Source organism: Strigops habroptila, chromosome Z, assembly GCF_004027225.2.
Source record: "Strigops habroptila isolate Jane chromosome Z, bStrHab1.2.pri, whole genome shotgun sequence".
NCBI classification, from domain to species: domain Eukaryota; kingdom Metazoa; phylum Chordata; class Aves; order Psittaciformes; family Psittacidae; genus Strigops; species Strigops habroptila.
The window spans coordinates 76281899-76308797 of record NC_044302.2 but is presented as its reverse complement, the minus strand read 5'-3'; the positions used below and the strand labels follow the sequence as shown (position 1 = coordinate 76308797).

General features: G+C 37.7%; 1 protein-coding gene across 1 annotated transcript in view; it reads right to left on the bottom strand.

The window, feature by feature from the left end:
• Window positions 1–26899, bottom strand: part of SV2C (synaptic vesicle glycoprotein 2C) — a 112174-nt gene that overhangs the window by 34150 nt on the left and 51125 nt on the right. The window contains exon 4 of the mRNA XM_030470881.2: window positions 19200–19351. Within this exon, the coding sequence (XP_030326741.1) occupies window positions 19200–19351 (152 nt within the window). The remainder of the gene's footprint in view (window positions 1–19199; window positions 19352–26899) is intronic.

Genomic DNA, 26899 nt, shown 5'->3' with positions numbered 1-26899 from the left:
GAGTAGCTCTGAATTTAGCTCACAAAGTGGCTTTCTTTCCTATTAAACATAAGTCTTGAAACGAAATGAAAGTGTGTTCTTGGCTGTAACTCAATTTGCTTCTTGCTTCCATGATTTATGACACAACAGCAAAGACAGAGCAGCTCTGCACAGTTCCATTCAGAGCACTGCACCACAACCTAGAGCTAAACTTCACCCTTGCTCCCTGGCTATGCCATATCTGCTAGGGTCATTAATCCTGAAAACAGTGGCAAGTCTCAATGTCTTATGAATTGCAAAATGCTTGGCCCAAATGCATCTTGGAAATGATGCACTGCAGAGCAACATAAAACCTGCAGTGACTAAATGTGAAGATGCTGCAGCAACCTTTGTACTGAATACAACCCTCCCACTGTACTGACAACTGAAAAGGCCAAGTGAATCACAAACATGGCAATTATTGATTACAGAAATACAGCACCATGCAGCAGAGCAAAACCAAAATGTACAAGATGCTAATCTATATCTAATAATATATTGAATTCAATGTCAACAAAATCTTCCCTCCCAACACAGCATTTAATCTACTCCATAATGTTAATAAATTAAAAGGCTGTTATAAACAAGACCTTGCTCCAAAGGAGAGAAAAGAACATTTATGTCATAGACTTTCTGAATAAATAAATACAGAGGTAAACCTGTCCACATTATGCTGAATTTTGTAAATTTATATTACCTGATAAGCAACAGTATTTTCAAATACAAGGATCATCTTTTACAGTGGGTAGGTTACCAGAGAGCAGACTAACGGAGAAGATTTGTTTAACTTTTCAAAATGAGGGCTGAAAGGGAACGCAATAGCTCTCTACAAACCCATAACGGTTACACTAAGGTGCAATGTGGGCAATGAAAATATGGGTGCCTACAGCTGTGAAACACCTTTCTAAGAGACCAATGTGGGTAAAGAAAGCCAAACAGAATAGAGGGATTTTACAGCATGGTTAGCTAAAGACTGACCATTCTTGATAAAAATTTTTGTTAGTCATGCAGTAGGAATCAGAGGAACAAGATTCATGGCAGTGTCAGAAATTGACAAAATACAAGTTTGCATAAAATTCTGTCTTTCGGTAGATCAAAAGAGGGAGTAGATGGAAGAATACCCCTAAAATTAGGGGTAGACAGATAGATAAGGAATTTATATAAATTCACAGACTTGATAGATTCATCCGCAGAATCCTTTCTATAATTTTATAATTTTTCTTCTTTCTGTTTCACCACACAGTCTTTGGTCAAAATTCAACTTTCTAGCCTCAATTTTTAATGTTTTAAATTTGAAATATTTCCAGTAACTAAGATGTGTAATTGCTCTAAATTGCCACCTGGTGGCACTGTTACTGCACTTAATACAAATAATAATTAAAAAATATCTGCAGAAATACTTCTACTATTAAATATTGTTGTTTTACTGAGCATTTCACAAATCTAAGCTAAAACCAAATTAGAGGCAGGACCGGAAATATTTTGCAGCTGGCAGCATTGAAATACAAGGTTATTGTACTGATATTTGTCTGTCCTGGCATTACCAAGTTTAACTGTGAGTGACGTCTAGGATTTGAGCACATGTATTTTACTGGTACTGATTAGAATAACGGTAAAACTGAAATTGGAAAAAAAAAAAGTTCAGGTAAGTTATATAGCTGAGGAAGCTCAGTTAGACAGACATTTTTGCAAGACTGAGTGAAATACACAGTTTCTAACAAATGCAGAAATAATGTTTTCAGAATTATTCTGTAATGGTATTGATGTGAAATTCCAGTAGAATGCATGTCTTTCCTGTGACTATATTGTTAATATCACATCGGAGAGACAGTGGTATTTTTAGCCTATATAGATAGTTAGATACTCTATAAACCCACTGGCTCAGCAGGTCAGCTGCTGCTAATTTCTGCAGAAGAAATCTGGTAATAAAATAGCTGAAGTATGGCAGGCCATCATGCGGCATCTTAACAAAGGTGCCTGTAGAAGACTCTCTAGATATCATCTGCATTTGCCTGTCTCTTTAGCTAATGTTAATAACCCCTGGGAGCCATGAGGATCAACAGTTCAATGAAAGAAGAAAGTAGTAGTGTTAAACAGCTATATTTTGCAAATACATTACACTCAGACTTGGTCTGCTGACACTTAAAACTGTGATTAAAAGGGACAAGGCGTTTTCTAAAGACACATTTCCTTTCCCGCAGAGGTGGTAGCTGTCAACCACTGACACTCATCGCTTCCCTGTGCCAGCACTGATCTTTATCTGAAGACCTGAGATTATCAGGTCTCCAATCACGCGGGTAACATTATCTGCCATTCAGACAAGCCCCAGGAGAGCTGCAAGCAGGGCTGACCTTATATATAAAATAATTTGCTCTGTAATACCATCAGACATAATTCCTCTATCCAGTGCACGCCACTGCAGTCCAGGTGATGTCTCCAGCTGTACTACCTCTGAACAGTGATATCAATAATTCACTTCTAAAATGTTTCTAATACATGCTGTAGTACTGCCCAGTTTTACTTTTCTTTGAGGAGGAAGTTTGTGTATTCTCATAGTTCAGACAATAATAGGATATTATATGTCCTCAAAATTCATAGTTTATTAACAATATGTCAGCCTTTCACCTAACCTTTCATACACTCTGTGCAAATTACAAAGCTGTTAGGTTTGTTTCCTTGCTATTGAATAGCTAACGTATTTGCAACAGACCTGATAGAAAAAAAAACCCAACAAAACCAATGCAACACAAAAAAATAGTTGCAAATCATAATATCTAGCAATGCTCAGGAAAAAAAGAAAAAAAAAGATAAGGGAAGCTTGTAAGTCATTGTGTGCACAGACTGAAATGGTCTGTCTGAAATCTGGCTTTAATTTGGCCCTAGAGTGTGACTGTACCCAGATGCTGTGACTCATAGTAGCCATTACAGGCAAGAAGCTTATCTTTAAAATGGCAGAAGAGATGAACAGGTGTAATTTTCTAGGAGAATTCGAGCACTAATACGAGAACTGCAGGTAGCAAACAGCCTGGTCATGTCATTTGTCAAATCTTGGCAGACGCTAGAGGTGGCAAAGGATGTTTAATTAGTGGTCTATTTATGATTAGGATCTCACTTGCCTTCCTATCTAGATAAATATGAATGCATGTAGGGACTTGAAGTAGGCTGTTGATAGTACTGAGCCTGATGGGAACGGCATGTCTGTATCTTGACTTCAACAAAGGAAGCTATTTTTGCACTTCAATTTTCTTTCCGAGAAGAATACTGAGCCAACTAAATAAAACGGAGACATGAGTAAGGCAAAATCACCCCTTAGCAGTTCACTTTTTATAAGTCTTAGAGGGCAGAAGAGAAGCTATACAGAATCAAAGGACTTGCAAACTAAATTGACCTTTGTACATTTTCTGCATATTCACCCCTTCAGTGATAATCTTCCCTTCAGTGGACTATTCCAAAGACACAATAGTTATAATAAATGGTGGCAAAAGAGTAGAAGAGCTTTCATAAGAGGTAGCTTATGGCATTTTCAGAATTGGTTTTCCTCTTCTGCACTTACTATATGACTAAGAAAGGTCTGATAACAAGAGGATTCCTGCACACCTCAGAGTTGGACAAATTACCTTTTTACTCACATAAAGCAAAGATGAAACAAGCCTTGGGTAAGCACACTTTGCAGAAAACATTCTGGTTTGAATGGCAGCTGTAAGAATCATCTGACGGCGAAACAGCTAACAGGAGATGACGATTCCTTTCCCTCTATACATACTGTTTAATCACTTTAGTTAAGTCTCCAGGCCATCACTCTTCCTAACATTATCCTTCATACAGAAAAGATATGGACCTGTTGGAGAGGGTCCAGAAGAGGGCCACAAAAATGATCAGAGGGACGGAGTACCTCTCCTATGAGGAACAGGGTTGTTTAGCCTTGAGATGAGAAGGCTCAGGGGACACCTTAGAGCAGCCTTCCCGTACTTGAAAGGGACCTATGAGAAAGATGGGGAGAGACTTTTTAGCAAGGCCTGTTGCAATAGTACAAGGGATTTTAAACTAAAAGAGTGAAGATTCAGGCTGGATGTCAGGAAGAAATTCTTTACAATGAGGGTGGTAAAATACTGGCACAGGTTGCCCAGAGAGGTGGTGGATGCACCACCCCTGGAGACACTCAAGGCTGGGCTGGATGTGGTTCTGGGCAACCTGATCTAGTTCAAGATGTCCCTGCTTACTGCAGGGGGGTTGCACGAGATGACTTTTGAAGGTCCCTTCTAACCCAAACTATTGTATCATCTATGATTCTATTCAATTACATGGTGAGTTATTGGCAATCTGTAGTGTTATATTGTGCTTTTCTGTGTATTTATGTGCTACATCCCTATTTATAAAACAGGAACAATAATACTTACACAGGTTAAGTCTTAACTCTGTGCTGGAAGATCTCAGAAACACTGCAGAGGCATGAAAATACCAGAAAATCAGAGCCAAAATATACAGCATTTGGGAGAAGACTGTATTCTTCAAACCCATAAAGAAAGACATTGACATGAAATGAAGAGCCATTACGCCACAAGGGGAGAGAGGAAGGATAAATATCAAATTTGTTCAAAACCCTTTACATGATTTCTTGATGTATCTGCACCTTATTCCTAAGAGAATTAGGGTTTGTTCTCCAATACGCACTTGGCCCTGGAGATGTGCTCAACTGATGTGGGATCATCACGCACAGCTTTGTGAGCCTCTGCTAGATTGATCCCCTGATTTAAACTCCTTGTTGTACCCATTAATATGATACTGCACGAATATAAACGCTGAGAGCAAAGCATTCCACACACAGGAAAGGAATAAAGAATGTCACTGCTTAGAAGTGGAGACAACCCATCAGTCTTCTACTTCTGTTTAACGCTGGCCACTTAGAATTTTCCATTCTCAAACTAGAGAGAAGTAATAGAAATGCACTTTGGTAAGATGTCATGGCGATGTAAATGCCTCCACCTGGCCACCACCATGCATGGATCCAATTTTGTACCTTAGCAATTCTGAACACAAATACAATGCAACCATCCTGTCAGGCTGGAACCCTATGAAATTTCATAGCACTTCAACAGAAAATTGCAATATATTGACTTTCATTACCATTAAGGCTTTTGTCTATGTCCTGAGATGTTTTGCCAGACTTCAGGTACCTATTCCTATCCTAGGAATCAAGTCTGAATTACTTCCACATGTCCTCCACATGAAGGCAAATATTGTTATACTCCTTGGGAAGTGGGTATATCCTCACTCATTACGGTCCCTGGATAATGAGCATAGATTTTGAAAATTTTCCAGTGCAAACCTGCAAATTTCTGCTTAAATCATAAATCAGTGTTTCTAAAACATTCTACTTGTGCATCCTCAAAATAGCTTTCTTCCTCTCCACCTCATACTTTACAAAATACAAGAACTCTCTTAAAACTTATGTCTCTTAAAATGAGAAACACTATGTTGCAATTAAAATTATTAAGTAAGTAAATATGCATATTCAAGGCTATAATGTTCTGCACTTCCCTTATATGCAGTTATGATAGACTCCCTGAGAGAAAACTGCCCAAGACTAGTAGAAATTAATGTAGATAGATACAGGTCAAATTTTGCCCATGGTTCAGCTGCAAAATTTGAGAAGAACTGTGACTTCTAATCAAAGGCTCAAATGTTTTATTTCCCTATAAATGTCTGCTTTTGTCACATTTTTGCATCTAAATTGGATTTGGAAAATATTATCCTTTCAGTTAAAGATCTGATATAGATCTACATTTACTTGTATGTAGAGATATTAGGACTCATATGGCACCTTCCTCAGCTCTGTGGAAACCAACACTTGCTGTAAGTGCTTGGATGTAAAATTCATTTAAACATACATTTGCAATGTTCCCAATGCCCTTGTAATACTATGGAGTCAGAAAAAAAATCAAAAGTAGTGCTGGGATGCAATAGGTCAGTGACTTGTAACCTTCCCGAATTTAACAACAATTAGACATTTTTCAAGTGGATGTGTAGAGTCCTACATGGCTAACTAAGGCTTGTGGATGAAAGATTTATTTGTCTTAATTATTTTTACAGGCATACAGCCTAAAAACATTTAATGAAATCCCTGCTATTGAAAACCACAGCAATAGCTGACAGGATCTGGAAAGAAAACTAAATCAAAGAATGGTCTAAGAATTTTGTCAGCTTAAAAGTCAGATAAAAAGTGTGCATAGATATAAATATGTGTTTTTCAAATACGAACAAGATCTATTCAATAATTACACTGAGTTTACATTGTAGTCCAAAGCGGAATGGACACTGAAGAACTGCAAAGACAATTTTCTAATTACTTACACATTAAAAGAACCAAGCCATGATAGGCCACCAAGGGTTAATATTTAGCTGATACTATTGAAAATCTCATTACAAAGACTGTAGCACATAATTGATCTGACTGTTTGGCTGACTGAGTCAGTGGCCCCAGAGATTTATGTACTCATGCAGTTCTGCAAAGTCCCTGCTTATGTCTGGCTCTGTGCAGCTGTTCAATGAAGGCACTTCACAATCTGCTAAACAAAGAGTAAAAGCTGCTGACCACTACTCTGACAACATCATAACTTATAGGCTCATCAGCCTAAGAAGAAAAGGTCATGTCATGCTTTCCACAGATGATGGATCAAGCAGATGCAACTAATGCAAAAAAAAAAAAAAAAAAAGAGTGAGAGCACGTGTTAAAAGATGCTGCTGTCCGAGCTTAAAAATATCATGGTCAGTGTCAACATTGAGACTGTGCAATCAAATGTCACTAAAACGTGCTTTAGATTTTGTTTGTATGACCTTACTTTTGATTTCTTGTTAAGTTTTCTACCTCTGGTCTTCTACATGTACTTAGAGGTTTCCACTACTTCCTTTTACTACACCTAATTAAGAGTTGAAAAATGGTTTGAAAAAGTTCAAAACAGCTGTTTGGACAGTGGCAAAGAGTACAATAAGAGTAAATTGTACTCATCAACAGCAGACAAAATACACTTTTATAAGTAGACAATAGAAAATTGCCAAATGCATTATGCAGTAGTCATTAAAAATCAAGTGTGAAATAAAACACTTGTCTGCAACAAAACCTGATTATATTGTTGTCCTACCAATATGCAAAACAAATACACGATGGCATGTCTGTATTTTTGTGTGGTGCCTTCCATGGCCTACCCATAGACCTGAGCTCACATATTGTGTGACAAATTATTGTAGACACTACTATCAGCAGCTGTTAAATGTGGAAGCTAATTGAAAATGTGTTTCTGTCCTGGTTTGGGACGTCCAATGATTTATGTGCATCTGGACTAAGAGTATTTAAATGATGGACTCACAGTTGAAGAAGAAAAGAGAAACAGTTAACCAAAAAAGACAATCAGAAAAAGGCAAAATAAAATTTTATGAAAATAAAAGTTTATGAAAAGAAAATGGGGCTTTCTTATCTAGCCTAACTTACAAACAAAACAATCATTGAAAAACTGGAACATTTTCTGAAGAATACAGGCAGGATGTGTCTTTTACCAGCAATGAGCATTTTACCTTTCACATGCTGCTGCAGTGTAACAACAGAACATAATCCTATTCAAGAAAGTCTTTCAGAATTTAACCTTATTATGTCTTATTTGTTTGAAAGTTGTTGCAAGAAAACTATTTTTTAAATGCACATTTCAGTGCTGTGGTTTAAGTCTCATTTCCTTTTTTTGCTATTTAATTTACTTCTAATATTTGGGTGTTTGGTTTTTTTTTTTTTTTAATTTTAAACAGAAAGGATCAATATGCTATTACTAAGAGAGAGGTAGGCAGTTTATGTGACCAAAAAGTAGACCAGATACACATTCTAAAAATTATCTTCCAAACTAACAGCAGTCAATTAAATAAATGTGGTTGGTTGAATACATGGAGCTTTTCTGTATAAAATGTGAACCATGGGTCAAAATTCTTGAATTTAAACTTCGGTAAAACACTTTCAACACAAATATTTTTTACACTCACAAATCAAGTACTAATGATTCTCAGTTATAATCTATCGTAGCTCCAAGGAAAGGGGGTGGGGTGGATTTTGCCTACAGAGATGCAGTCACAGTGTTTGAAATGTAATTATTGAAGGGAACAAAGAAAATAGAGTATGTTTAATAAACAGAGCATTATATTATATTTTTTCCTTTTATAAAGCTTCATGACTTCTTTAGAGAGTCTAGAATATCTAGATATCATGAAGGAATCATATGCTTGTATCAGATTGAAATACATAAGGTTTCTGAGGAAAAATAAAACAATCTAAAAGCTTACCTTGATCTCTTTCGATGACACTCCTCACTTTTTTATTACATGGTAACGTTACAGGAAACAACTAGGAGGGGGCCCAAACTTCCAATGCCCCCAAACAAATAGCCCCTGTACTAGAAATGCAACAAGATAATACAGCAAGAAAGGAACAGAGAGTGGTAGAAAGCATTATCTCCTCACCTTGGCCAGCATCAAAGCTGAGGAGACCAGGTACTGAAACCTCAGCCCAGAGCCCTGACTACAAAATCTTGCTGTTTCTCTTTGCTCATTTCATACTGTTTTCTGCTGGCATCTTTGGAAAGTGTAAAAATAAAGCTGTATTGACAATATTGAGCACACAAACACTGTAGGGGAGGTAGATCAGTTTTTTCCCATATATTTATACAGGTCCCTACCATATAAATACAATCAGGAATAATGTGGTCAGATGCTGTATTCAGATACTCAGATACACATGGATGATGGAATATACCTTGAAGGAATTACTTCCACTGAAGTAGGCATGACTTTCAAAAGTAATATTTAATATTTCAAATTGAGAAAAGGTATAAACAAGTTTCCTGAAAAAGAAATCCAATGCCATTCTGTAATGGATTATGTTAATTTTTTTTAAAGGCAACTGCACTGCAAATTACAAATGATATCAGTTGTATATCAAACCCATAGACATAATGCATTATTGAAGTGAAAAGAAACTGTTGCTAAAAGGACAATTGCTATCTCCTTCAGAGCAGACAGTTTTATAAGCCAGACAAACAATATGTATGTTTGTAGTGGAAGTATGATTGACAAGCTTGTGCTGTTGCAGTGTGTTCCAGAGAAAATTTATATATTTAGGTATCTGAATAATCATACAATAAGACCAATACCTCTTCCTTCGTCCATCTGTACAAAGCACTTTTTTCAGCTGTTACAAACCAATCATAAAACCAAAAGCTTTTTCGTCTTTTTAACATTAAAAATTTGAACAAAGAAGCAATCTTGTCAGATTAGCATCTGATTTGTTTCTAGAAGGGAAAAGCAAGGGTTATGTCTGACACTGCAGACATTTCTGATGGCCACTGATCAGACTTCTAAGGCAGCTTCATTAACTTGGATGTAATTTTTTTGATTTATACTCAAGGCCAATTTGTCGTGTGAAACTGAGTTTTCATTAAAACTAAGGATGAGGAGCTGCCATCGTTTTACTGCCATAAGAATGATTGACTATCACTATGGTGTCTGCACGAAATTATGTTTATGACATTAGACGGTGATGTTCATGGAAACAGACTGTTCACCTGTCTGTCGGTTCCTCCAGCAGCATTGTTTATAGTGACTGACCTGCTTCAATCTAATCTGACAGTAAGAAATAGTCTCAAAGATAATCACAAAAGGAAAAGCTGAAGAAGTAAGTCAGTGGTCCCTCAGGGATGCTGTGGCCTGCCTGGGAGCTGGGACCATGCCTTGGTCATGGCATCCATCGGCTCTCGCACCAGTCTGACCCAAGCCAAAATGTGTTGCCTCCACACTGACAGCAGCTAGACCAGAGCAGGGTTGCAAAACAGCAGGGAGCACGGTGAGAGTGTTTCTTGTTGCACAGTGTTGGGGACAAGAAAGGGCAACTGTGGACACTGTAGCAGCAAGGGATCTGGAAAAAGCAAGGAGAAACTGAGTACTGCTGTGATGCCTTGAAAGCGATATAGGGGACGAAGGAGAGAAGGGTGTTAACCCGGATCACAGGGACATTGACAGAAACCTCTAGGAAATGGCCTCATAACTTCTCTGCTCTCAAAACAATTTGCTAGCTTTTTACTGAGCCTCATAATAAACAAATTTTCTCTTTCACAATCAACCTGAAAAGCCTAGGAGAAGATTATATTTGAAGCACGCTAATGAGTATCTTTAGTGCTCATTAAGTAGATGTGCTAAAAGCTACTTAAGCTTCTACCAATTACAAATATAAACATTTAAATGACCATATCAAAACCTGCATTAGGGCACAGAAAATAACAAACTGATAAACAAAGTGATTTGCTTTGCTTTCCTCGCTGGATCTGCATGAGCATCTGTTCTAAAATTCTGCTGTGTTCCATCATTCCTGTTGTTCTTAAAGATGAAGATTTTTTTTAAAGTATACATATTCAGTATAATCTAATTTCACAGGATTATTTCAAATGAAGAACAATTCACCAGTAGGAGTTGATAACTCAGGTTAACATTAAACCTGCCTCATACCCACTTTAATTAATGCAGATTTAAAATAACTTCAGCCTGCAGAATACCAGATTAATGGAAGTGCACTAAGTATGAGGGGTAGCATAACACATTGGGGATCATTTTGCATCCTAGTGGAATGCAAAACAGATCAACAGATGTTGCATTATGTAGTAGATGCCTTTATGTCTGATCTATTCCATTTGTTCAGCTTGACAGTCTCACAGCAAATGCAGATCCAGTCTTAAGGAAGCTCCAACAACTTCCATTAAATCTCAAACAGTATCTTTCATTGGTTAAGGCATTCATAGATTCATGAATTCTGAAGACAGAAGATGTATCAGAAAGGCAGTTGTATGAAGGCAAAATTGAAGAGCTGCTCTTGGTTTCAAAATTTGGATCAAATGTTTCCACCAAGATAAAATATACATATATATATATATTTTTTAAATTCTGCAGATTAATTAGTCTGTTCAGGAGCTTTTTACAACTAAGAAAAGATATGTGAAGCTCTTTCCCCGGCCATCTTCCCAGGCCATCTTCTTTGGTATCTCTTTGGTCTGGGCAACTAATAAAATTCAGAGAACAGAAGCTATTGTATAACAGAAAATGGAGCCTTGGGCTCAGCTTTTTCCAAAACAGCTGCTGCCAGAGTTTGGATTTGTTCTGAACCACTATGAAAGGATAGACTATTAGGAAAAAAATAAGAAAAATCATACGTTTTAAATTGAGGGTCCAGATTAGAGAAGGATCAACTCCTTCTGTGCTGGGAATGTCTTGTCTCTACTTCTTTTCCTTTTGTTTCATTCCTTCTAATTTCTGAAGTTTTATCCTCCTTCTGTCTTTTTTTTAATTCATTTGTTCTTTTCTGGCCTACCCAGCACCCCTGGGAGCAACAGAATCTGTTTAATAGTTTGCTGAAAACGGGGTAGATGGGATCTTGAGGGGGCATCCACTGCATCCACTTGCTCCAAATCAGAATCAACAATAGCCCCTATAATATTCTCAAAACACCTTCTTAGGCTTAAAGTAACTGAGATTTCACTACCTCCGCAGCCGTTTTATTCAGATGCTTAACTAACACACTATTAGAAAGTCTTTTTAGTTATCTATACTACCTCCCTTGACAGAAAGTTCAGGTCATTACTTTTTGTCTTATCAGTAAGCAGTTTACTTCTTCCCTTCTGCAGCTAATCATGCTTTTCTCTTATTTGCCTTTTGCATGATTAAAGAAAACATCACTGATGCACCTCTTGCATGTCTAAATCATTGATAGCATCCTATTTCAGTATGTTCCAACTTTGAACAAGAAAACAAAACAGCCACCACATAACTGTTTTTCCTGTTTCCAACTCACATTAATCAGGTGTTGACGTACAAGTACTGCAGTAAATCACGTCTGTAGATATGACTATTGAATATATTTCTTTCCCTTGTTGTTTTGGGCACAGTCACTGCAGTGATGCAGCAATATGAAATCAGTCAAGTGTGGCTCTTTTTATCATAAATCATGTAAGCACATCCTGGTCTTTTGATTGGATGGGTGCACTGCATTAGAGATAGTCAAATTCCCCTCTGAGGACTACAGCAAAGGAAAGGGTGGAAGAAGGAACTTGGTGATCTTTCCCCTAAGACGAAACCATGATTTATAATACATTTATGAGCTGCTGGGCACCTCACTGCCGAGGAAATGCTAGCAGCAGCTGAATAAATAGTCATGAGTGAAATCAAGCTGTTCCTCTGATGCTCAGACCCACCTCTAAAAAACATTTCAGAATCTAGAAGCACCACAAGAAATACTTGAAGCGCAGCAGTATGTGTAAAAATAACAGCCATTTATTTACAGCATCACCATCAACTTCTACACTTTCAGCTCATAGATCTGAGCACACAAATTATGTCTAAAGATGCTTTGCAGACATTAATCTGTGCAATCTCAACAAAGTAATTAATAGTGTTTTGGTTTTGTTGGGTTTTGTTGTTTGGAGTTTTTTTACACACAGGTAATAATGAGGTTGAGACCTTAATTTTTCAAAGTAGTCAAGAATTTTCTATTTCTATCCAGGTACAACTCTGACTTAGACCTTGAGATACCCAAGTTCATGGGTTAAGTTTGAAAAAATTGTAGTTTATACAAGCTGCTAGCAAAAAAATCTGGCTTCTAGTCCTTCATCTTCGTAACAAAACCATTTAACCTTTAAATTTCTATAAAAATAAATGCTGTCAAACAGAAAAAGCTTTACCATGTAACATTAATGTGTGGGGGAACAATTATTTCACAGCATTCATCTTGGAATAATCATCACCATGGAAGAGTGCAACCTTTTGACTCTGACATTTTGCTGATGCAAAAAAACTTCGTCTCCTTGTAATAGGAGGAGAACAGCAGGCTAGACTGAAACATCTGTACCTCCACACTTGCAGCTCCTACCACACAGAAGGATCCAGCTCAGCTCACCAGAAGTGCTGGAAGATAGACAGCTCCTAAGATCCTTCTGCTTTTATTGCTAAGCCGGGTTGGACAGAGTCTTGGGCGACATGGTCTAGAGTGAGGTGTCTCTGCCCATGGCAGGGGGGTTGAAACTAGATGATCTTAACGTCCTTTCCAACCCTAACTATTATATGATTCTATGATTTTAAGTACTCACCATGCCCTATAATCCCACTGATAACACATAGCACTGGTGTAGGGTTTTTTTACCCTAATATTTCTGCTGCCATGTGCCACTGAGAAACCCTTTAGCCACCCCAAAACTCATAGAATAAGGGAGTTAAAAGTTTTTCTGACTTCATTGCCACTGAACAGTTTTAGTCCATCATGTTCTCAGTTTAGTCTGCCTCAGGCTGAGAGATTAAATCCCTTCTTAACACTGCATGGTGCTGTACATGCTCTGAGTCACAAAATGAGCCAGTAGCTCTCCATTTCCTCATGTGCTCTGCTTACCTCCTTGCCTCTTTTACTACAGTATAGTTCATGATGGAAATTGTATTGCAGGTTTGAAGATATGTTTACCTTTTTTATCTTTTTTATCTCCAACTGGACACAAGAACAGAGCAAACATGACAATAGAAAATACTACCAAAGCAACTCTCAAGCCACCTACCAAAAAGGTGATAAAAAGGTCTTTTTGGTTGCCAGTAAAGCTAATTTCTTCAGGCAAATTGATCTGTTTCATCTTGACAATCTTTTGTTAGAAACTGAGAAATGTTGTTTGGGTCGCTTTGCAGGCCACTTACTTACTCAAAAGAAAAACAGATTGTTCCACTCTAATCACAATTACACTTGGTTAGAAATAGAAACCATTTATGGACTCTCGTGCCTATGAAAAGACCTACCTACTTATGGAAAGCAAATTTAAGAATGGGCAATGGGTCTCTAGCATTACGTTTGGTGAATTTAGCATGGTCCTAAACTATTGAGGACAGGATGTGGCTTGATGTTCCCTGACAGAGATTCTGTAACTGTAATTTGCAGTTTATGTTAGTACTACATTACACCTGTATTCAAATCTTAACTTTTTTCTTATTTAAACTAAACTTCAATTTCTGCAATTTAAACTCATTTAAGGCTATTGGCAGGAGAAAAGTAATAGGTGAAAATCATCAGAGAAAAGTAGGAGCAAATATATTTTATAAACCAGGAAAATAATACCAGATTTCCAGTACAAGACATAAATAAACATTTTAAAAATAGAAGTTACCATCAATCTTTTAAATACAATATTTTGCAAGTCAAGCGTGAGTCCATCATTTGGACATTTCTATGTCTGCATTTTTAAGTTGTGTGTTACTGTAAAAGAGTTATTATCTTAAAAATAATTATTCAGGAAAAAAATAGCTGGAGTAGAAATACTATTTGTAACTTGTCTTCTTCCACTCACAGAAAAAAATATCAGTTGTTTGCAGATGCAATGGAAAAATCTGCTAACATAGAAAACAAGTTAATACTTTCCTATTTGCACCTAGAGAGACACATTACAAGAAACGAAGAAATCTCTAGTTCTGACATGGAATGCTTTTTCCTTAAATTTCTTATTCCACTTCTTTCTCCTCCAAGTTCATGTTCCCTGAATGGTGCTAAATACCTCTGTTATGAACACAAGTAGCTAGTCCTCAACAGAGTAGAAAAAGATTTCACTGATGAAAAATGAATAGTTTAGATGAAGATCTATTACGCAATGTGATTACACAGGTCTGAAGAAAATGTTTAAAGATTTAAACCTGCTTTTTGTATTGAGTGTTTTAGAAAGCAGTATATTCCTTATTTTCTTGATTTTGTATTATTAACTTTGTAGTCTTTTAGTGAATAATCTAGCCTAATATAATCAGAATTTGATGGATATATAGAGAAGTAATTTCTCTGCCTCTGATCATACTGTAGAGATTTGTTCACTAAAGCCATTTGATATGGTTGTCTCCTCTTTGCCCTGGTAAATACCACAAGCGGAGGGTTAGAATGCTGTGAAAATATCAGATTTCAAACACAGCTTGTGCTTTAGCAGCCTGGACACCTACATCATCCTGTTCTCTGTCTTGCAATCTAATTTCTTTTTGGCCGTGTATTCCCCTTCTTTTTCTGGAATAAGACTTACAAATGAATGAGGTCAATATTTGTTAGTCACTAAGTAAAATATTCTCATGAATGCTCCGAATTTCAAAAGATTTTACAGTAGTTTGTGAAGCAAGAAAAGGCTCATATACATCATACATACAAAACATAAAACTACATGGAATATCAGAATAGTTTAAACATACTGAAATCCCCCTTCAGCTTCCTCTGATTTTCAGTTTGGAGATGTGGTACAATAAAAATTGAGACTGATTTTTAAAATAATACATGTGTATGAGAGGCGACCTTTTTTTTTTTTTTAACTTCTAATTGTATAACATTCTTTTTTTTATATTTTTAATGAAAGGGGTAAAATGGCTAGAACAACTTGACTAGTTCTTTTTGACCCTATCCTCAAACTAGCACATGTATTAAAGAATACTGGAATACACATTTGACGCATTTGACAGTCTTTGAACTAATCTACCTTAAAATATGATGCTAAATTTAAAGTTGAACTTGCAAAATAATTTATAAAATGAAAATTATCCTTATTATCCCGCCTGATATAAGAAGTGCATAAAACAAATTCTTCGTGGCAGTCTAATCTGGAATTTTGTTAATTGGCAGCAATTAGAACTATTTCTCTGCAGATGTTTCTTCTAATAGCTTCTCCATGACCCAGACTCTTCTTTCAGAGTCCCTGAACAAGTTTACATTCACCTTCAATTTTTAAGCAAAAGCCAACAGCTACAGAATTCAAGCAGCCTTGCAACAGAGATGCTTGTCTTACAGATGATACTCGCTTTTCCATATGTGGTCACTGCAGAACTACATCTACATCATGCTGATTCTTTTAACAACATGCTGATGCCAAGGCAACTGCTACCTTCCCTTTATTTTGTGTTTCAGAGTGTTACTCACGTTTCAGATACTCCTGTGCTGCTTGAACCCAAACAGAGATAAACTGTTACATATAGAGAATGTAATCTTTGTTTTCTCTCAGCTCTATCTTTTCTCTCAGAAAGATAGAGCTAAATGTTCAACTGGTAAACCTGTATAGATAGCTTCACTGGCTGCCGTGGGCTAGATGATGTATACCAGCTGTGAATTTAGGACTTTTTAAAGTGGTTTATATAAGAGCAGTACAAACGAAAGGAACACATTTGTAAAAGAGAGAAGAAAAAAAATCTATGAAATTATTCTACTCTGTTGGCATGGTATTTTTCTATTCGTTTAAGAATAATTCCAGTATACTCAATAGCAGTTCATTGCTTTTCAACAGGTGCAACTTGCTATGGATTCACTACTGCTGAGTAACTTCTGAGTTCAGCTGGGAAAAATGAACTCTACTTATTCTTCATATGAGAAGCAGAGAGCTCAGAAATCACTGTGCACTATATAAGTGAGGCTTAGAAGCGGCTGGGCTGCTTTGTTTATAATTATATTTTGCTTCCTGGTCAGTGGAGATGAGAATGATGAGAAAGACTAGAAGTGATTTAGAGAAAAATTGGTATTTTTGCTTAATTCTTTCAAAATAATTCCACGAAAACCATGTAGAAATCGTAAAAGGCAAAATACAACTACACGAGCCTCCTTATGAATGCACATGATATAAATGGTTCAGGGATCTGCACTGGTGCTTGCCTGACCTGGTGTGTTTCCAGGAGGGTACAGCAATGTATGACAACATACTCTCAAGTGCCAGAGCAGGGTTTGCCCTGGAAGCCCTTGGCAGTGCCTGAAAACTTGGCACAGCATTATGACAATGAAGTTTGTCCCTGGTAATGAGCTAGGGTGATTCCAGATTTGTACTACGAACTAAGATACAGGTTTTAAATTTTACAGCGTAATAAAAAGTTTGATTAAAGTGAAGACACTTTTATGACCTCATCAAAATCCATAAATACATTTTATTTAATTTTGTCAAAATTATGTTTAACCCCACTTATTTTCCTGTGGGAAAGGATTGTTTCTGTTGTTTATAGCTTGCTTTTTAGCCCTCCTTTCGACTGTTACAACTTTCTTTAATATACTGTAAGGAGAGTGATTTATAATCCCCCTGTACTAGGCACTGGTGACGCTACCTCTCGAATACTGTGTTCATTTCTGGGCCCCTCACTACAAAAGAGACATTGAGGTGCTGGAGCAGGTCCAGAGAAGGGCAACGGAGCTGGTGAAGGGTCTGGAGCACAAGTCTGATGAGGAACAGCTGAGGGAACTGGGGGTGTTTAGTCTGGAGAAGAGAAGGCTCAGGAGGGACCTCATCACTCTCTACAATGACTTGAAAGGACGTTGGAGTGAGGAGGTGGCTGGTCTCTCCTCCCAGCCTCAAGCTGCGCCAAGGAAGGTTTAGACTGGATATCAGGAAAAGTTTCTTCACCAAAAGGTGATCAGGCATTGGAACAGGCTGCCCAGGGCAGTGGTGCAATCACCATCCCTGGAAGTGTTCAAAAACTGTATAGATGAGGTCCTTAGTGACATGGCTTAACGGTAGACTTGGCAGTCCTGGGATAACAGTTGGACTTGATGATCTTAAAGGTCTTTTCCAACCGAGTTGATTCTCTGATTCTAGGGCCAACACTGAAGAATACTGTCTTTTATAAATTGGTTTTATAGTCTTTAGCCTTAAAATTATTTCATAAATATTTTTGCAAGACACACATAGACAAAAAAAAAAATGCAGAATGTCTTTTTTTTTGCTGATATTCTTCCACTGCTAAAGAAAGAAGAAAACTTCTCTCTCTAGTGCTACTGCCTTGGTATAAAGAAGTGTATTATTATTCACTGATATATTGCCATGTGGTCTTTTAAAAGCACATCAGTAAAGGTTATTGAGTTATTTATAAAACCTACAATGAAATTAGACAACATATATCTGTCATAATGTTTGCATTTTCTACTCAAAGATAAAGAAAATAAAAATCCATAGAAAAATGAAAAGTACTTGGCATTCTATGATTCAGAGCAATTTACTAATTGGACAAAAAATAAATTATCCACATTATACCTTGTCAGCAATAATTACTCTCTTTAATTCCAGCAATTCAAAGACAAAAGGCAAGGATGAAGACATAGATTCAGGTTGTGTGGAAAAATTAATTTTAATGCAACAGTCTAGATACTTGATTAGTCTGAATTATTATAATTCATTTCTGGACATTACTGCTTGCTGAATGTTCCAATCAGTTTGGACAAATGCTATGAAGTTGTCATCTCTTTCACAATCCAACTGTGATAAACCTCATTGCTTGGCTAAAGAAAGCTGCTTTGGATGCCAGCTAACTCACAGCTCTGCTTTACTTGTCTTGAGGACTGCCAGAGAGAAGTGTTTGCACAGGCTAATTTTTAAGAGCCCTTGAGCAGTCTCAGCAACCTTGGAGACCTGCGAGCACTTAACACATGCAAAAGGCAAACCCAAGAGGCTAAGAATTGAATCTGTATCTCCACATAAAGCTTAACCATGTCAGGGCAGTAAAGAACTCTTTCACAAAGTGGCTTATATTGCATGTGTGTATAACTTCAGCTGTTGCAAGCTTTCTGTACTATCTGTCCTCATTCGCCCCTACAGCAACTCTACACAATTGGACAGTGCACTCTCTTCAATTTCTCTACTTCTACACTTCTAGTTCTTCTACTAAGAATGAAACATTCAGCACAGATTTATATTCAGAACTAGCACTACAAGCATTAAGATAGTCCTTACTCTTCTTTCTCTAGAATGTGTAATTGACATTTTACCTCTGTATTATACAAACAATGTGCGCACAAGTTTGAGATCCAGCAATTTCACATTTATTTTCTCTGATGCAAGTCTCCACACCTATTTTCTTTGGATTCAACACTACCACCGATTGCATTTTCATGTGTCCAGGTTTTCAGCAATTTAAAGAATCTGACTAAACATGGGTATTGGCTATGTTTTGCACTTTTTAATATATTGTTTGTTATTTAGGGTAAAATCTATTCATATTATTCCTACCAGAAGGAATTTTTCTTTTTTTTCTTAACAGCAGGGTCAATATTTTGGAAAAGACATGAAGTCCCCTCTTTAAAGTATACTTCAGGATCTTCACTTTCACAGTCGAAGAGCTACAAATCACTAGATGTTCTTTCTTACCATAATGAGGAATTATTGCCCAAGCCATTGCAGAAGCATAGATGCCGCCAATCATCCAAAACATACAGAGCCAACTCAAGTGTTCACCTCGTTTCTCACGAGCAAGCACTTCCGAAAAATAGGAGAAGACTGTTGGCACAGCTCCACCGATCCTAAAAGGAGATACAGATTACAGATTAAGTGGGAGAGTAACAGCTAGTTGAGGTTTGAACTAGCCCATAGCTGCAATCATTGAAAACCCAAACTGCAAGCAGCTTTTCTGGTAAAGAATTACTTTTTCTCTCAAATTGCACCATGTATTGGGAAACTCTAGAGGAAACTCTCAGCAGTTTGGACAATTTTTGTCAGGTATTTCCTTTAAAACTGTATGTACAATTAGTTGCATTCAGTGTTTCAAGGGAATTGTCAATGTGCCAGCTGCTGGAACAGAAGGCTGCACATAGTGGTTGACTTTCACCATTACAAAAACCTTGAAATCATGGCAGTCTGCTGGCAAGTGTCAAAATACATTAGTTTTACCTGAAAAGGTAAGTAATTTTCCCGAAGAATAATAGAAAATCTTGCTTCCCATGCATTAGGTAATCAAGAAGTAACTAAATGCCAGCTATGTTACTAATACATTTTATTTCATGCATATTTAAAAAGAAGTTCTATTCAGTTGTATAACGTGATTTTCTAAGTCCATGATGGCTTTTGACTTAAGTTTTCTATGAAAAGCCTATGCGTTCATAAAATATTAGTTTTTTCACATGGTAAAAATAAACACTGTCTGAAGGTTGGTTGGACAAAAAAAAGAGTTCAACCTGGTTTTACAAAAATTAGAGTAACTCTAAATATGTATCATTTTCAGTACCAGCTTGCAGATCATCTACTGTCTTTATCTCTTCGTTACCAATGCAAGCTGTCAAATGTTCCACAGCAGGACAAGTCCTTGTGGATTTTATTTTCCCTGCTAGAAAATACCTGTGAAGCTTGAAGAGATTTTCTCACATACTAGATTACATACTTTAAAGCAGTATCTTGCATGGATTGAATTTTTAACTGAATTTCAAAGATAAATACATATTTATGATGTCATCTGGAGCTGCCACACTGAGAGCGAAATGAAGGAAGATTAAAACAAATATTAAAAAGGAAAAAATGCATATAGAAATGGTTTTTCACTCCAAAGATAATTCAGTGCCATAGCAATACAGATTATTTTTACATTCAGGTAGAATGATAAAATACTGGATTGATCTGTTATACTTGTTTAGGGGTCTGATGTTTTGCCACTTCTTTCTAGACAGCTCTTCATGAAGTATTGCTGGTCAGCTCTCATCTTTACAATGAATGTTTACCACAGTTGACCCTGCTAGTTCTTATACTCTCTGCAAAGGTTTATACATCCATGAGTTCTTTTTAGACACTGTCCCAGTCTGGGCTGGAATGGAGTTCACTTTTTCTTAGTAGCTGCTGCAGTGCTGTGTTTTGGCTTTAGTCTGAGAACAATGCTGATAACACACCAATGTTCTAGTTGTTGCTAAGTAATGTTTACCCTGATCAAGGTCTTTTCAGTCTCTCATGTTTTGCCAGTGAGGAGGGACATAGGAAGCTGGGAGGGAGCACAGCCAGGACACCTGACCCAAACTAGCCAAAGGGGTATTCCATACCACAGAATGCTCAGTACATAAACTGGGGGGAGCTGGCTGGAAGCCCCCAGTCGCTGCTTGGAGACTGGCCAGGCATCAGTCAGCAGGTAGTGAGCAATTGTACTGTGCATCATTTGTGTTTATTGAGTTTCATTGCTGTTGTTATTATTATTAGATTATTATATTTTACTTTATTTCAATTATTAAGCTGTTCTTATCTCGACCTATGAGTTTTACCTTTTTCTCATTCTCTTCCCCATCCCATGGATGGGCAGGGAGTAAGCAAGCAGCTGTGTGCTACTTAGTTCACAGCTGGGGTTAAACCACAGCAGATATACAGTTAACAAGGGCTGTACCTCATTTCTGTTCATGGGTGAAAACACTAAAAGCCTTCACTAGTGAACTGTCCTGTCACAGGTAATGGGAAGTTATCCTCAGTGGTTATCCTAGAAGCCCAGAGTAAGGAATGGTGGAAGGGGCATGTCCAAGGGTGGAATTGCAGCTAATTTTGAAGGCATGTGGAAGCCATGCTGCCTCAGTGGTGCTATGGACTTGGGGCTTTCCAATTCCCAAAGTATAAGGAGATTACAAATATGATTTCTTACCCTCCAAGGCTCAGGTACAGCTTTGAATTGCACAATATTGCCCAAATACAGTATTCATGGATCTGATTAGAGTGGTTCTGGGGGGTTGTGGTTTGGGGGTTTGGTTTGTTTTTCGTGTTGAAAATTCACTATCAGAACCAGAAACAAGGTCTTCCTTCCAGCTGGAAAGTGCTGATGAGGAGTTATAGGTGCCCACTTTCAAGAAGACAGAAATTAATAGATTGCTTATGGCATGTAGGACAGTATCATTCACGTAATAACGCCCTACCTAAAGAGAGTAATTTTTGGTAAATCAGTGCTTTTTTCTCTGATTGCTTCTGCTCATTAAAAAAAGTGTAGAAAATAGTAAGTAAATATATATTTGGTAATTTTCCTGCTCTATTATCCAATCTGTTCTTTAAATTTACAATTTTTTTCACTTCATATGATTGTTCATGAAGAAAAGAATCTTCTCTTTATTTTACAATGCATTTACTATGGTAGTAAATATAGTCTGAAACCACTTGTGATATATAACACAATTAATAGTAAATAACATTTAAAACTTTAGTAGTTTTCCTACTGCAAAGTGCTTGAAAACATTCTCTATAAAAGGTTTGTTTCAGGCAAATGTAGTTTTTATGCTTACGAAATTCAAGATTCTACATATAATCCTCTTGAAATCTCCATTAAAACATCCTAGGCTGGAATTTTGACAAAGTAAGGCTTGTGGAGAGTTTCCCACGGGTGGAGTATGTCTGTAGGTCATACAAATGTTTGTGGGATTATGGTTTAGGAAGTGGGTGGATGCTTCAAGTGGAAAGAACTTAACCTACCATAATGTCATAACATGTACAGAGATCCTGACCAAAGGCAGCAAAAAAGGCATCTCCTACCTATCCGCATGAACCAGCTGTATACCATGGAGGGTGGGAAGTTCATGCTGCTTTAGCGTTTAAAACTGGTCCAGGTGAGCTGACTCATATGCAATGTCCTAAAGGTCCTCCAAGGCTACAGAAGAAGCATTGTCTATACTGACCAATTTAACAGGGCAACTTTTCTTACTAATAGACCTTTTAGACACGCAAGAGGAATTTTGGAGCCAGCAAACTAAAATGTTTATTTAGGATATGCAAATAAACAGAAAACAATTCATCAGCTTTGAAAAACAACAGTTTTTCTGTTTCATCTGATGTAAATGACATTTACAGTAAGCTCCCCAACAGGCTAAGAGAAACTTAAAAACCTAGATATTACATTCATCATGATTAAACTGTGAAAATAACTATCTAATGTCTAAGGATAAATAGAGGATATATTTTCATCATACAGACAAAAGCAGCAGTTTAAAGTTGTAGGTCTCTGTTTCATAGCAACTGTCTAGTAAAGTGTGCCGTGTACTTCTTCACACCTTAAATGTGTGAATGGAAAACTTACTTCTCACTGGTAAATTCCTCCTTCTCTCCTTATGTAAGTGCAGAGTAATACTGCCAGAAGCTTTTAGGATACTGATATCCAAAAATCTCTTCCAATGTCACAAAGCTATTACAATGACTAAAAAACTATAAGAGAATCTTAGAGAAGCTAATCAACAGCTGAATTGGAGAAAAAAGGAGGGAGATTGAGAAGAAGCATCCTGCTGCAGAAGACTGTTCTTTTGCTCTTATGCTGGACAATCTCAGGGTGGCACTCGCCATTTCTCCACTCACTAAAACTTGTTCCCAAGTGCAGGGCAAGTTACAACAGAAATGTAAGAATATATGCAAGAAGAACACTTAATAAACAGCAGGACCCTTTTTCGACTGCACATATTTTTACGTATGCAGAGAAAATGACACAAATGTCAGTCAGAAGAATGACAAATGGCAGCCATAATCTTTTTCAGCTATTTTTCATCTTCTGCAATAAACCCCATCAAAAGTAGGCAGAGCAAGAGCAGGATGCAATTTTAATTTTTTTTATTTTATTTTCTCAGAAACGTAATTACATTGGAAGGAAATACAAATTAATCAGCATACTGTTGCCCTTTTTCATGCAAAAGATGAGCCAGTTTTGGAGCCTTATGGATTTCTTCTTTTTTAGAGAAAAAATAATGACTGAACATGTTATTTGGCGCCATCCTGGTTATAAAGAATGTAGACGTTCTGCCCCAAAATTCTTATTTTATCCTTACGTCTTACTGTCATTTCCAGGATTATGTTCTTAATATCTTTCTAGTTACATTTTTAGGTTTTAAATACCTCTTTCTGTCTGCTTTTGCTCATGTACAGATGCACACATGCAAATTCCTCCAGTATCTGGTACCTATGCCCTGCAGCTGCATTTAGTCTCTAGCAAAAGCCATCTTCTACATAGTCCAGCTTTCACTCAGTGTGCATATGGCATGTGTTTTGGGTGGTAGGTTAAGTCTTCTCAGTTCTTACTTCAAAAAAAGAGTTGTACTGTTTCTTCTATTTATTCACAAAGAAGGGTGGCTCCCTATCCAACATTTTGATGCAGTTTTGCTTTGGTATTTTTTGTGAGTTTTTGTTTGTTTGTTTGTTGATTTGTTTTGGTTTGGGTTTGTCTTATTGGGTCTTCTTAGATTTAAAAAAAGCAACAGCTATTCAGAGGGAAATGACAACACAGAAATAACCAACTGGTCTAATTCTACTTTTCAGCAAAAGAAGGTTCAGTTTCTGGCCCCAGAATATCATGCAAACTGAAAGCTATTATTTTAGAATGTAATTTCCGTACACTCTCTGTCCATAACTGTTCTGTGAAATATGGGCAGGGTGAAACCAAAGGCAGATTTAAGAGATGCACCCTCAGAGAGAAGGATTCTGTGAAAAAAACAATAAGCTAAGATACATTTTTGCTTACTTTGTCACAAACAAAGATGATAAATGTCTGTTAATCTACCTTCAGAGCTGTGATTTGTCACAACAGATTCTGGCAACTGCACAGTGTGACAGCTGGGATGAAAACACTTCTGTGAGGCATTCAGGACCCTCTGGCTTCAGATAGAAGCCTTTGTATATTTGCAGATTCACTAGCCAAAGGGGCTTGAAATGCAAAAGCATATAAGGAATAGAGATAATTAGGAAAAAACCCTGACAGAATACTAACTGCACAGGCAGGATGGTGTTCTTCTGAAACACCTTGTCTTCTTCCCTTTCAAACTTGGACAACATCCAGACTAAAAATACAGTGTCTGTGTGAAATGGTATTTGCAAGTTGTCTCCTTGTTATTTGCAATTTGTTAAAAAGTGATAGAGCTCAAAACACAGATTCAGTGTCACACTCCTGAGATTTGGAAACAGCCCACCACCCTTTGCCCTTCTGCCCAATTGCACTTACTCTTTTCTATTCTGATTAATAGCTCTCCTACGCCCACTACCACAGGTCCCATTAGAAACACCTCTGTTGTTTTTCTTACAGAACTGCTATTAGACTGGCAAAGTATCTGAGAGTGAGCAGCCAGACTGACCAGTTCTACTTGAGAACTGCTGGATAAAGCCCTACAGAACTACAGCATGCTATAGACTAAGCTTTGCTATCATTCTACCCTTGTTTAAATACAAGCGCCTATTTGGACTATGAATACTATAGAAGTTGTCTTTCAGGTACACACGTGGCTTGTATGTTATTAATAGCAAGGCAGTCCTTGCAGTTAAGAGTCACGTGATTGTTTCCTGAAGTTACAGTACTGTCAGTTCTGATGGAAGCTGACCTGATGAGTAAATAATTCATTCCCCAAATTTACCCAATACTCCTTTGAAAAATCAAGTCAAATTTGATGTTAAATTCAAGCATATAATTGCAAAGAATTTGCCTGCAGTATTTGCTCAGCTAGATATGTCAGATAAATTGCTTTCACATTCATCAGTATTAGTAATCACAATATCATTGTTTATGAACATTCTCTTTTGCAGATTTTTGTCTTCTTTTTCATTGCTCTTTTCAAGTTTTCATTTGAAAGGCAGATATCATAACGGGATATCAATGAAGAGGCAGAAGGAATATTCTACAGGCAGTCAGCAGAAGTCTCACAATCACTAGCCCTTGTTCTCATGGGGAACTTCAACTTACCAGATATCTGCTGGAAATGAAATACAGTGAAAAGAAAACAGTTCAGGAGGTTCCTGGAGTGTGTGGAAGATAACTTCCTGACACAGCTGGTGAGGGAACCTAGGGAAGGTCATCCTTGGACTTGATGTTTGTGAACAGTGAAGGACTTGTGGATGATGTCATGGTTGGAGACCATCTAGGCCACAGCAATCATGAAATTATAAGAACTTTTAATTCTTGGAGAAGTAAGGATGGGGAGTCAACAGAACTGCTACCTTGGACTTGTGGAGGGCAGACTTTGGCCTGTTCAGGAGCCTGGTTAACAGAGTCCCTTGGGAGGCAATCCTGAAGGAGTCCAGGAAGGCTGGACATTATTCAAGAAGGAAATCTTAAAGGTGCAGGAGCAGGCCATGCAGGAGCAGGCCATGCCCATCCGTTGAAAGACAAGCCATCAGAGAAGAAGACCAGCCTGGCTAAACAGAGATCTGAACTCAGTTAGAAAAGGAAAGTTTACAACCTTTGGAAGAAGGGGAACGTTTCTCAGCAGGACTACAAATATGTCATGAGTTTATGCAGGGAGAAAAATAGAAGGGCCAAAGCCAAACTAGAACTTAGCCTGGTTGCTGCAGTAGAAGACAAATATAAAATGTATTTAAAATACACTGGCCACAAAAGAAGGGCTACGGAGAATCTCCATCCTTTATTGGATGCAGGGGGAAACAGTGACAAAGGATGAGGAAAAGGCTGAGGTATTTAACTTCTTTGCCTCAGTCTTTAATAGTAAGACCAATTGTCCTCTGGGTTACCAGTCCTCTGAAGTCCTGGAAGGCAGGGATGGGGAGAAGAATGAAGCCATATAATCCAAGGAGAATTTGTTAGCATTCTGCTACACCACTTAGACACACACAAGTCTATGGGACAAGAAGGGATCCACCCAACGGTACTGGGGGAGCTGGCAGAAGCGTTCACCAAGCCATTTTCCATAATTTATCAGCAGTCCTGGCTAAGCAGGGTGGTCCCAGTTGACTGGAGGTTGGCAAATGTGACACCCATCCAGGGAGGGCCAGAAAGAGGATCTGTGGAACTACAGACCTGTTAGTCTCACCTTGGAGCTGGGGAAGGTTATAGAGCAGATCATCTTGAGTGCCATCACATGGTTTGTACAGGACAACTAGGTGATAGGGCCCTGTCAGCATGGGTTTATGAAAGCCTAGTCCTGCTTGACTAACCTGATCTCCTTCTATGACAAGATGACCCACTTAGTGGATGAGGAAAGGCTGCGGATGTTGTCTACCTAGACTTCAATAAAGCCTTTGACACTGTTTCCCACAGCATTACCCTAGAGAAATTTGCTGCTCACGGCTTGGACAGGTGTACTGTTCACTGTAAAAAACTGGCTGCATGGCCAGGCCCAAAGAGTGCTGGTGAATGGAGT